The 13,503-nt window shown below is 32.7% G+C and overlaps 1 protein-coding gene and 1 non-coding gene across 3 annotated transcripts; one reads left to right on the forward strand and one right to left on the reverse strand.

Annotated features, from left to right (window-relative positions):
• Positions 1-4: 4 nt before the first annotated feature.
• On the reverse strand, positions 5-11,715 carry LOC117122024 (tubulin-specific chaperone cofactor E-like protein). 2 transcript variants are annotated; one of them, XR_004447658.1, is made up of 10 exons: positions 11,323-11,715; positions 7,288-7,479; positions 6,947-7,085; positions 5,721-5,811; positions 4,473-5,136; positions 4,169-4,230; positions 3,880-4,016; positions 3,293-3,461; positions 1,457-2,858; positions 5-1,419 (listed from the first exon to the last, which is right to left on the reverse strand). XR_004447658.1 is itself a non-coding variant. In XM_033267510.1 (9 exons), exons 1-9 carry the CDS (start codon positions 11,533-11,535, stop codon positions 2,711-2,713), a joined length of 1,815 nt encoding a protein of 604 aa, XP_033123401.1. In that variant the 5' UTR covers positions 11,536-11,715; the 3' UTR covers positions 5-2,710. The 2 variants fall into 2 exon arrangements, 1 of the variants encoding a protein (XP_033123401.1); XM_033267510.1 differs by having other exon boundaries at positions 5-2,858.
• Positions 11,716-13,383: 1,668 nt separating this feature from the next.
• Trnav-aac lies at positions 13,384-13,456 on the forward strand. The gene has a single exon. It is a non-coding gene; the product is annotated as a tRNA-Val (tRNA).
• Positions 13,457-13,503: the final 47 nt, after the last annotated feature.

Consider the following 13,503-nt stretch of genomic DNA (forward strand, 5'->3'; position numbering starts at 1 on the left):
AAAATTTGTTAATTTGTGTTTTATTCCAACCATCTTCACCTTCTCGTATTCTAAAGATCATTAAAAATACATTCCTAAATAAATTCTCATTTTACCCTGAAAAAATACATTCTGTAAGACTGCTTCTAATGTAACATACTTGCAGCATCACTATGTTTAAGCATTCTTAATTATACTTTTTACCCATGATAGTAAAAAACTGAAATTTTGTTAGTGTACACAAAACAGACTAAAATTATTCAACAGCACACACATGCATTAATTCATTATCACCAATAGAATCTAAATATGAACATGATTGTGGACTACTGTACTGTACATCACAGTCAATCATAGCTTGGAAATCTCAGGATGTTTAGATTTTACAAAGGATGAATGTTAAATTAACATCTGAGATTGACACTAATAATACATCTATATTATGATTCTTAATTACTCCAACATATAATAACTACTGTACTGTCTGTATTGAAATTAAAATATAATATTCAAATTGTTTTATATTTGAAAGTAAAATGCAGATTTAGCTTCCAATTGTATTGATCTGTGTCACTTTGGATGTTGATAATTTATTTTATCATTTTAATTACGCACTTCATTTTTTTTAAACTCTGAGGTATTTCCAACACAGACATTATTATTTAAATAATAAATTAATTTCATGCAGTTAGACCAAAGAAACTTGCTGTTCTGTAATTCCTTTGCATGGAAACTACAATAAATACTAGGTAATAATTATTCAAATCCTTAATGTGCAAGCAATGCATTTCTTTTCCTGACTGTTAGTTCTCCACAAAAAATATTGCATTCGGAAATGGTCAATGTTTACCCACTGGCTTATTTTCTCTACTAAATAATTAATTAAAAAAATTGCAATAATATATAAGTATTAATAACAAGTACAGTGCACCCTCTTATTCGAGACCGAACCCGAGACTACCCCAAATTTTCAGATCCCAAAGTGGTCTCGAATTGAAGGGCGTGTCTTGTACTTGTACACCAAATAAACTTTCTGGTATAGATTCACTACTAAATAAAACATTAAAACATACAAGAAATACAAATAGAAATACGAACACTCACCCTTGGCCTATCTTCACTACTAAATAAAACAATTATGAATAATGATAGACTTATAATGGCAATAAAATTGATAACAAATTCTGCAATTGAATATGATACCATAGTATTTGGACTTGCAGAAGTATATGAATATATATATTAAGTATGCATTTCTACAACTATATAATAAATACACTATAAATAAGTGTATGATTTAAAATACTAATGTAAGTAAATAATATTACAATATTAAATAATGCCATCACACCAACCTTTTTTGCAACATTCTTAAAATGAATACTGTGTTACAAACTCTGTTTAGTAGGTTATTTAATTAATCCATTACTTAATTCATGACTAATTACTGAACTTTAAATTCAGTGGTACACACTACCATCCGTTGGTACACAACAGCATATCGCAGCAACAAAATGAAAAAGGAATTTATAGGGGTACGTGTTTAAGAGAAACGAATACAGCCGAGAAACTGGAAATGGAGCCACTAGCTGCCCATAGAATATGCATTTAAGCCTAACGGCTTAACCGTCGGAAATGTAACTTAGACTATTGCATTAAAACTTTTAATACTGTACTGTAGTATTTTATAGTCAAACATTAAATATATATGCACCCTATATGAATTGATAAATAGCTGTCTGCATCAAGTTTGCACAATAAAAACAACATTTTTTAGGAACAGGCCAATAAATCTACAAAGCAATTTTGTCTAAAAACCAGGAAACAAGTGTACACATGTCTCCTAATAAAATTTACTGTTAGTTAGTTTTTTTAAAGCACCAACATTTGAGTTACACTGATACAAACTTTATGATTGGCTAGTTAATATGGGCCAGCTTCTTATTTATTATCCCAGGCTTTTCGATAAATTTCTTACCCTGTACAATTGGTAATGATGTTGTATTTTGAGTACATGGGGCTTGCCATTCCAAAACCAGTATCAGTTACCAAAAATGAAAATTTACTTTTTATTTTCTTATTCTCCACATTATAAGCTTTAAAATGGTGGGTCATTTACTGCAATCAACTTACTGTTGCCAAAGTTATGAGTAAAAGCTTACAGCTTCTCTGTACTAAAGTATACATATACATTCTTATGCTAATTACTCTGGTTTTGGGATGGCAAGCCTCCATTCCCTTGCAATCAATAAAATAGTCTACTACAGCAGTGGCGGATCCAGAATTTGTTCGCAAGGGTGGCGTAACAATCAAGGACCTAAGGTCCAATGGGGCAGAATTTATGGTTGAGAGAGCATTGTTTTGGAGTGTTACCTTACCTATTGTGGGGGCCCAGGGACTATGCTTAATGGCAGCTTCAGAGCCAATTTAATCTCTTATCAAAATGATTTGACACTTAGTGATATCATGCCTGCTACTGGAAGTTGGGCAGAGCACCCTTTTTCCCCCCTGAATTCGCCACTAAATTTCTCTAAATTTAATTATATTCAATTGATCATTCCTGATGATGACATAATTAATGTCAAAATATTAAATCCCAACACAATGGCGTGAATTTCAATACTTTGAGTATGTATTGTACTTTTTTATTTGTTTTATCATTTAAAAATTTCAGTCAATTTGAATGAACAAATTGACTGAATTAATTGATAACTTGGGTAACTACTGCCTTCTAGATGTTAAAATCGATGTCTATATGAATCTCATCACCATCTACCATATTGTACCGGCTTAGAGGGAGGGATTCCAAGAAAAGCTCTTCATAATCATCTTCATCTACGACTTGGTTGTTTTTGGAAACATGAAATAGACGCATCACACTGTGAACAAATACCACAAAACTTTTAGAATTATCAATAATATAACCAAACACGACTGATGTTTCAATACATACATAAAATCCAGATGAAAAATATTTTAAAATTTTAATTTATAGTACTTTAAAATTTTCCTGCCAAAATCCATAAGCAACAGTAATATATAAGAGTATATATCTACTAAAAGTTGAGATAGAAACAGTCCTCTTATCATCAGTTGGTAATCATATTACAAGATAAAAGGACTAAAAACTGTGCCACAATAAATCATTTGTGGCCTGTTGGACATGTAGGGTCTTATTTATACTGCGACGGGAAGTCATTTCTGGAAATAACCATTCCTAGAAACCATATTTCATTGTCAGTAGAAACACACCCCAAAATATACTGCATAGATATTTTAATACTTTACAGGTATTCCAGTAAATCTGACTTACTTTTTAGGCATTTTAAGAGTAGCTGCACAAATGTCCTTGAGTTTTCCGACCGACTCCTTAGTTTGGATTTCAATAGTTTTGATGCATTTCTCATCCATCATAAGTGATAGAGTTGCATGTTGCTGAAAACCTTTGGCAAGATCAAGATCCTTGGGTGGGATTACTTTACCTACATGAATAAAAAAAACCTAGTTAAGTAATAGTTAAGTAAAAGTGATAATTTTAGTGAAATGTCGTGTGTTTGATGCTGCAAGTTATTCTCCTACCCTTATCCTTTACCCCTGCCTTTGTTTATGAGCGTATATATCCCGCAAAGGACCTCAAGATCCATTACCACAGGGCAACAGGGGCTGTATGGACCAGTACACCTGGGTAACCCCGTAATTGTCTCGAAAGATGTACTGGGTTCCTTTAAAGTGCACATGAGCCAATTGTGTACACTGGGCCTATGGTTTACAGTCCTTATCTGAGAATACTTGTTCCACCACCAGAACCATAGAGGGTGCTCCTGCCTTAACTGCTTGGCCATTCGACTTGCCCATTTATGTATAACAAGTTTTTAAACCATAAAACACTGCTTCAATTACCATGTTTCTCAATGAGCTTGTAATAGCGGCTTGGTGGGTTAGCTGCATCATTGAAACGTCGGATATAAAATCGCTCTGACCTTTCATGTTCATCTGAGCTGACCTCACTTCCATTAAGTAACATGATATTTGGAAGGCTGCATTTGTCAAAAAAAAAACAAAACATAAAAATATATATAAAACAATGGAAATAATTTAATGAAAGCTGCATGTTGGTGAAGCAAGACAGGTAGCAGGTATGACTTCATCTTGAATATTGGAACATTGTTCAATAAAATACAATACACACCTGGCAACAATTATTTTCCTTCTGTCCTCCATAGAAGTGAATTCACTGCCCAATGGCACATTCTATAAAGAATCCAACAATGTGAACATTATAATCAAATTATTACATATAGTAATCAGGTTGTCTAGCCAAATTTATTTTAAATTTTTTATTATTTCAATAGCTGTTTCAAAAATTAATTGTATTGAAACATTTTTAAAATTAATCGATGAACAGCTAGCATACTATTTTAATTCTTGAAATTTATTTTCCAAATATTTCAGTTGGAAGTATATGTTATAAGTTGTTTTACTGCATTACTCACTCTGATCTTAAAGGAATACAAGCTTGGAAATTTCACAACTTCATCCAAATCTGTCCAACCAGATATCTTCGTCTCACTCATACATAGAGATTCCAGACCTTGAAAAGGAGGTGTGGCCTCCTCAAACTCCTCCTCATCCTGTTTATGATTGGTAGAGTCAGTCGACAATCCATCATTCAATTCAGAGTCTGTGCTACTCTCAGTAAATATTGTATTTGGTAGATACCTTGAATCTGTGGTTTGTTGGCACAGACATGTAGGTTTATCAAGAGTTAGGGAGTGGTTCGGACAAGTTTGCTCCCCGGTCCATGTTTCCGGACTTGACCACTGATGGGTCAGCGATTCTTGAAAATCAGCAGCACATTTGGTTATGAGGTCATCCACAAGCTGACCAATTTCACAATCTTTTTCATCAAAAGTGGAACCAGCACTTCCGTAACAAGAGTCCGAGTCCACAGCATTATTCAACATATTATCTTTCTCTTGCAACAAGAATAGTAAACCATGTTTTTGTTCAATAACTTTGGGGCTATTTGTTGATGTTTGTCGTCTTGGAGACTGCAGCTTTCTTTGTGAATTGTAGACAATGTTCTGGAGTGGATTACCTGACAGAATTAGTGTTTTTAGTGAGCTAATGCCACTTAGTTTTGCAATTTCATCCCACCTGAAAAATATAACAATCAATCACAAATAAAACTCTAAATTAATAAAAAATATGGTTTTTCTTTACCCCTTAGTTATGGTATCAAAACAAAGACTCGGTCACATTTGTTAAGATATTAATATGGGTTTGTATTGATTATGCTAAAAGCTTTCATTAAAATAAATTATGAACCCAACAATGCATAATTTGAGCTTCTGGAAGCCTAAAAATGAAAGAAAATGAATACTGGGTTTGATAAGATAGTACTGTATAATACATACTCCAATTATCGTAATGCATGCCATCATGTCAGGATTCAATATCTCGACATTAATTATGTCATCATCAAGAATGATGATGATCAATTCCTGATGAGGACATAATTAATGTTCAAATATTGAATCCCGATATGATGACGTGCATTTCGATACTGGCTTTGCTTTCAGCTTTTTTACCTTTACTTTGTTTAGTACTGTATATATAATTTATGTTTTTGTTAATTATGCTTTGATATTGATAAGTAAGTAATGTACTCATAAAAGACCATATTTATTATGTATGATGTTTAAAAGGATGCACATGAATTGTAAGTTAAATGTTCTTACTGCTTAAAGTAGTTCTGATTTAGCCTCATACATTCTAAGCCTTGGAAACAGCTGGCAAGTTCATGGGACTCAATGTTAATAGAGTGGTAGTCTGGAAGAAAATAAACAATATTGATTGACAACAGTAATAATACAATATGTTAATATACTGTATTATACACTCCCTCTAATTTAAAACCCGTTCAATTAAAGACCACTTTTCAGTGGTCCCAAATTAACAAATGTCTTTTATTTTTATTATTCTAATTAGAGATCAAAGCAGCTAAAGTCCATAAAAACCCCAGTCCCAAAAATGGTCTTTAATTGGAGGGAGACCTATATTAATAATAAATTACAACATAAATATAACATAGCATAATAATAAAAGCAATAACATGTTATAATATACTGTGTTTTAAGCATATTACATAAATAATTGAATTATTATTTACAGTATTATTACAGGTATTATCAATAAAAATCTGAAACTATAAAAATAATGTCTGTGGTGAAATTACACTGAATTGCTTTAATTAAAAGATTCAAATAAGTTTATAACTTCCAATAATGACACACAAAAACACAAGACTTCATCCATCCAAAAATCCATATCAGCCAATTATAAAAGTATGCAAAGAATACATGAACAATATTATTAATGTGTCTGTAAATTGTCAAGGACCCTACTTGCTTGTTCAAATTTTTAATTAAAAAGTTAATAATTAACTGCACGAATTAAGTGTTCAAACAAAGAACGCTACAGTAACTGTTCAAATACGAAAGCTCAACAAAAAAAATGGAATATATCTTCAACTAACTTACAACTAACACAGACTAACTAGCTAATTAACTAGGTTAGGGGGCGTTCACAATTATCAATATTTTCACAAGTGTACAAACAGTATGCTATGGGGAGTTGGTAGACAAATTTGTATAATTTTACAATATGCATGAAAATGTTGATTCAATGGAAAATATTTAGAATAATACATTTTTATGACCAATTATAATGCAACAATCGATATAATATACAATTTTATGTAAATAAGAGCAGTACTTTAGCCGTCTTCACAAAAAAATGGGAAATGATTTTGCATAAATCAACATTTTTTATGCAAATTTCAGAGGGGAGGAGGGGGTACTGAAAAAAGAATACTGTTCATACACTTGTAAAAATGCTCATGGTTGTGAACAACCCCTTAGTTCAAATAATAACATTTCTAAAATTCTATAAAAGCCTTCCTTACTATTTAGACAGAGATGAATGTCCCTGAGGACTGGTAGATGGTGGGCAAGGTTGACCACTTCCTGCCATCGCACTCCCGTATTGTTCAATACAATTGCATTCAGTTTGCCATGATACCGTTTAAGTGACTGCAAACAGCGCTGTCAGAAGAAAAATACTGTATGTTGATATGCATAAATTAAATTTTCTACAATATAACTAAATTTGAACAACATATGTAACGTTAATTATAGTTGACCTAAAAAAAATCATTATTAAATTCTCAAGTCTTTCTTTCAAGTACAATTAGAGAATCTTAATAAGAAAAAGAATGTAAATTCAGAAAATTGAAAGCGTACATACCTGTTTGTCTCGAAGTCTGTTTGAGCTGAGATTCAGAAACTCCAACTTGGGTAGATTATCTAAAAGCAAGAGTACTTCAGACCAACAATCAATGAAGTTGTTCGAGAGGTCGAGGTCAACAACATTTGGACAAATATCCAGCGCACTGCTGGCTGGAAATCCACATTTACTTATCTGACAATTTGTTAATACCTACAGTACAAAATATAGAAAAAGGAACCATTGTAATGTCACTAATCAAATTCCACCTGCCTGCTCCAGTTGTATTTAGAATAGCATACTTAAAATACAATGCATTGATATCAGAATAGTGAAACATTTCAAGTTTGAAAATTATCCTCTCATGGGGTCCTTCTGGTGAAATTGGGTAGTAAACCAGAAACTTGCTTATTTATGAGTACAGTACATATATTCTTTAAAATGTACATGGGCCATATTGTACACAGGATTAGTGGTAACTACTTAAATTGCCAACAGAGGGTCCAAGATACAAGATCCAAAATAATATTTATTGCCTCCAGTTAAAATAAACGAATAAATTACAAAGCTCTTAAAAAGAACAATTCTATTAAAGGAAATTACATTAAAATTTTAAAAAAATTACATTAAAATTGAAACACACAAAAAAATTAAAAAGTCCAGGAAGTCTGACAGGGATCGTGAACCAAGGAGCTACTTAAGACCTCTTGTCAGGGTCCCAAAGTAAACACTTTTGGTTTCAAGTTTTTTTTTTATTTGCTTGGACTGGCAAATTAATATTGTTAGTTCAAGGAACTCAAGTGGCGTCTGGCAAATGAGGGGCCGTGTTTAGCGCTGCAACTGTACAGAAGTACAATGGCTTAAACATCTCCTCCCAAAGATAAAATACATGGACACTGATGAAATTAAGTTATCCAGGGATCAAAGTTTGAAAGGATCTTCATAGTTTAGCAAACACACAGTTAATACCATGAGTTCGGTGACTGTGGAATGCTGCATTTTAATTACTTAATGTTTCCTAGATGGTCCTAGAAATTAAATAATTTTCCTAAATGAAAGATACTGTAATCAAGAAAACCCAGATTCCTTATTATTACCATATTTTTATCATGGACTTTTAACTAAAGTCCTTGATTACCTGTAATTTGTTACAATTAAAGGATATACAACTTCCAAAATTTATTCAAAAAATAAAGCCTTGGTTGATTATTCTTAAAAAGCATTCAATGTTTTTGTGGTATTCATTCTCTGAAACTATAGTAGAGCATTAGATTAACAATCCAGGGACAACCGTCTAATGTCAAACAACAAGTATAGACAAAAGTCAAGGAGAACCTAAATAGTCCCAAACTTCACTTTAATTTGGTTTTAAATTTTGCTATAAGAAAACAAAAATTATCTTGGAACTTTATTCAACAAGGATATATGCAGGGCAGTTTGGTTTAGGAATTAAGGAATTTATCAAAGAATTGAGCAATTTTTGTATACAATTGGATGAAGGGTGTAGGTTACTACTCCATATGCCATTCATACAACTTGGAGAAAATCAAATGTACAATCATCTATAGCCTATATCCAATGTATTGTATCTCTAATTGTCAAGGTACAAGATGGAACCCATGACACATTTGTGTTTAACCTTCAATCAAGGATTTGTAAAAAAAGACCCTCATTTCCTTCATAATTCTTCATTGTTTTCAAGGTATTTAGTTTTTCCACTAATAGTATCTGTGGTTTATCCAAAATCGGCCCACAGGATTCGATGGAGTTTTGAAGTAGATAATTCTGAAAAGAACAGTTTCAGTACTTTGTTCTTAATTTGTGTATACAGTATTTATATTATAACTAATAAGATTTGAAATATTGAATCCCATCACGATCGAATGTATTTCATTTCTTGGAGCATGTATTATTCCTTTATATCTAAAAGTAATCGGTGGACCCCTGGTTTCTGTGTATATTTATTGTTTACTCTCAAAAATAATCATTGAACTGTGTCTGTGGAAACTTTTTATTTATGCATTTACAAAAGAGTCGGATATATACAAATGCCATAATTAAAGTGCAATCACCTTTTTGATTCCAATAAATATTCAATACATCAAAAATATGGTCCATTTGCCATGTAAAAACGCTATTCTTTCGGAATTACTGTAGTCAACATTGTTAATTGTACAGTTAAAATATCCATTATTTATAGCAATGACAGCTAATCAGGCATCAAAATGGCACATGATAGTTCATTGAATAGGAAACAATAGAGTGACGTGGATTGCTTAGTAAGCTTGTAATGCACCTTAAAAATAGTTATGATAGCAGTGTTAATAGGGTATATAGTATTTTTATTTTTGTTGAGTTAACAAACCTGAAATATATAATTCAATATTTCAATAGCTCATTTAAGTTACTTATTTAGCTTTCAATTCATAATAAGAACGAGAACCAATTTCAAGTCATTTTTTTAATTTAAATTAAATATTCCCTATTGTAACTTCTTGAAATTAAAAACAACCTGATGAATTTTTAATGATAAAATTACAGAAATTTAAAATAAATTTATTATTTCAGAAAATTTATAAAATGATGTGACAGTGTACCTAACGTTATTAATTTCTGTTTTTCTCTATTACAGTAGACTCTCCCTTTTGGGACATCCCTATTAACGGGACACTTTTTCAGTTTTGAACACTACAGCCAGGGTCCAGGGTCCCCTAAATGAGGTTCTATTTACTTCATTCAGCTGTTTGTAATTGTTATATTGTTGATGCTGGTTCCAATAAACCTCGCACTGGATAGAATAATTAGCATTAGTGGAACGTCTGTTCAATAATTAAAATAAGAGGTAGGCCTAATGTACTAAGAGAACAATGATTTGAAGTTTCTTTTGGCTGTGGGTTCTTATAACAGAAAACAAAAACCCTTTATTTAACATAAGAATTGACCTTTTAATATGCACTTTGAGATTAAATTAATAGTTTTATAATTGTTTATTAAAGCATAGAATGATGGAAACTCATGTAGAAGCAAGCGTTAAGCACACCCCAGCAATGACGTGAGCAATTTATGCACAATACAACAATGGTTACCATTTTTTATAATAGCAAATGCACTTGTTATAAACAATTACAGTAGTTGAGAGATAATGTGATAGCTGTTTATTCTTTAATGTTTGAAAATAAATATAATTATTCATATAACATGGTATTTGCATGTTAACAGTTTTAAACAAGTTTTATTACTGGTATGTTAAAATTACTTCTTACAATACCTGCTTTCTAAGTAGTCAAGTTCTGTGTTAATTATTTGGTGAAAATTTGTCTAAAATCTAAAGTTACATTACCTGATGAAGTGTCGCTGAAAGCACAATGAACGTAACAAGTACGTAAAAACATTAGTATGAAGACTTAAAGTTAAATTGTTTGATCATTCTTGCAGTAATTAATATCCAAAAAGTGAAGGATAAATTTTTTTCCAATATATGTACACTCAGGACCTGCCACGGGATAAAAGCTAGGCATATGGCACCTCTGAATATTCTTTGGTAAGTTTAAAATGTTCCAGCAAAAAAAACCAAAAAAAAACTGTAACATAACAACCCGAACAACCACATTTTGAACTCGCCACATTGTGATGTAAATGTTGGGCTGTCATTTGTTCCAGGAAAGCTCTAATAAACGATAATCCCTCTGTTTATACATAGAGCTACATGTTTACAAAAGTGTGCAATAAAAAACGTATACAGTAAAGCCCACAAGAATTATACACGATTAAGAACACAGACCCATGGAACTACAGATAATTTGTTTACTGTTAAAGCGGGGAGGTACTATAGCATCCTACTTAAGTTAACTAATCGGGTTAGCAAGACAGGGAACTTACATAACATTCACTTCATTCAAAGGAAAAACAGACTAAGACTTCCGTCAAACAATATTTCATGGGATTTAGCAATATGAACAATGTCAAATCTAAATAACAACTCCCTGGTCAAACAATACAAAAAAACTCGTACTGTACTAGGCCTACATGTACATATAGCGCGTTGAAAATACTCACCACATTTGTTAGGTAATTAAACTCTGGCTCGTTTAATACCACACCATTGTCTTCATCACAGTCCTCTAGACCTAGGCTGGTCAATTTCGCAGACCGTCGATTCGGACGGGGCCCAAATATGACAATGTCAACAACGAAATCGTTGGCTGCCGAGCTCTCAAAATCATCACAATATTTTGAACGCAATGCCTCTACAAATGTCTGCTGTGCCATGTTAACCTACCCGAAATTCCAGGATTTTTGAAAAATTCAACAGCCAATTTTCTACCCGTTTATTTACGTTGGACCTGTACCTCCATTCAAACTTAGCACCTTCTCAGAATAATACTCGTCTTTTGTCTAACGAGAAACTATTGCGTCGTATTGTTTTTGTTTTGATGTAGTAGTAATAGATAGGTCATCAGCTGATTTAGAAATACTAGTAACCTTTTTAGACTAGACTCTAAAACAGTCGCAAATCATTGATCATCTGTAAATGCAAAGACTAGTAACAGCAATAAACAACGGCGGCGCTAATTTCAATTTCAATTTTGTACCTAATAATAGGCCTATACAGTAAAATACCGTATTTATTCGAATAAATTCTGGTCAAAATGTGTTATTCCGTGATCATAAAGACTTACTGATCCCAACCAGGTTAAAAAATGTAATTCTACGGGAGTAGAATATTAATAGAATGTGTTGAGAATGATGTTGCTTCCATTAGTTTTCGAGAAAACAATTAACGCTCCACTGCTGTTCGAGGGAGAGGCCTACTCATTCAAACGGGGCGTTTATGAATAAATAGACCTATGGTACGTATAGGCCCTTATTATGACTTACAGCGGCGTATCAGTCGCCCCTCCTCACCCCAATCACGTTTAATTAGTTGAAAAAACATCACCTGAAGCCACCTTATTTTGCGAGCTAGCTCCCCCGGGTCACCTATCAGGAAATTTTCCTTGTTGTCGACAGGGTTTTTTGCATTATTTAGGCCGCGCCCTATGAATATTATGGCTGATTTTGAAAAATTGATTTTTTTTTTAACCTGATAAATGAAAAACCACGACATAAATAGTTATGTAGGCCTAGGCCTAATCGTATTTAGGCCTATAATAAAATAATTACAAAATGATAAATGAATGAATTATTATTGTTATTGTTGGTGGTGATGTTGTTACTGTTGTTATTATAGGCCTATCATTGAATATTTTATAATGATTAAGGCACCTATAGATAGCCGGAAATGGCACTCTCAGACTTACATTTTAATTAAATTTTCTTTTTTTCTCTATAAACTTTTATTTTGAAAAACTTGTGGGGGAAGCTTCCCCCACACTTGAATCCGCTACTGATGTTCATACTGATTATGCGGCTTTTTGAGCTCCATTTATGTCAATTTCTTGATTGTGTTAATTTGAGCAGCTGTGCGTAAAACTTTGGACGCTGTTGTACCAGCCAACCAACCGCTACAAGGCGTAAGCCTATACCATTAATGAACGAAGTGCTAAAGGCCTACATATTATTTCCAATTGGTTGAAATTGGTAGTAAAAGAGTCAAAAAATGTTACCTGTCAAAACAAATTTTATAATTTTTATATATAGAAACACAGGCTTTGTAACAACAGATTCCGTGTAGCGGTTATCACATCTGCCTAACACGCAGAAGGTCCATGTTTCGAGCACGGCCGCAGTCAATCATAATTTTTGTTATTGAAGTTGGTTTTCTATTAATAAATATTTCAGAGACCTTCTATCACAACTTTCAATGGCAACGACTTTATTAAGCAACATATATTTTTAGTGTTACTGTTATTTCATATGCATAATACACGGGAGGTACCCGGTCTATTGTTATTTTAATAATTGATTACCATTTTAAGTGGTTTCTAAAATATTACATGGACACCAATTTCAATAAAAATAGGCGATTCCGCCCGGGCTCGAACCTGGGACCTTCTGCGTGTTAGGCAGATGTGATAACCAATACACGGGAGGTACCCGGCCTTATGTTATTTTAATAATCCATTACTGTTTTATAAATTTCAACTGGAAAATTACTAACTCCATAAACAAGCAACAGATTCAATTGTGTAGCGGTTATCACTTCTGCCTAACACGTAGAAGGTCCCCGGTTCGAGCCCGGGCGGAATCACTATCTTTTTATTGGTATCCATGTTCTATTAGGCTTAGTAAGTATTT

The sequence above is a fragment of the Anneissia japonica genome, unplaced genomic scaffold, assembly GCF_011630105.1.
Source record: "Anneissia japonica isolate Jap-2015-1 unplaced genomic scaffold, ASM1163010v1 scaffold288015_len651517_cov191, whole genome shotgun sequence".
NCBI classification, from domain to species: Eukaryota; Metazoa; Echinodermata; class Crinoidea; order Comatulida; family Comatulidae; genus Anneissia; species Anneissia japonica.

Coding starts and splice junctions, on each gene's coding strand:
- LOC117122024 (XM_033267510.1), bottom strand. CDS start 11,535: ATGGCACAGCAGACATTTGTAGAGGCATTGCGTTCAAAATATTGTGAT. Junction 7,480..11,322: donor TTAATTACCTAACAAATGTG/GTGAGTATTTTC, acceptor TTTGTACTGTAG/GTATTAACAAATTGTCAGAT. Junction 2,859..3,292: donor ACTCTTAAAATGCCTAAAAA/GTAAGTCAGATT, acceptor ATTTGTTCACAG/TGTGATGCGTCTATTTCATG.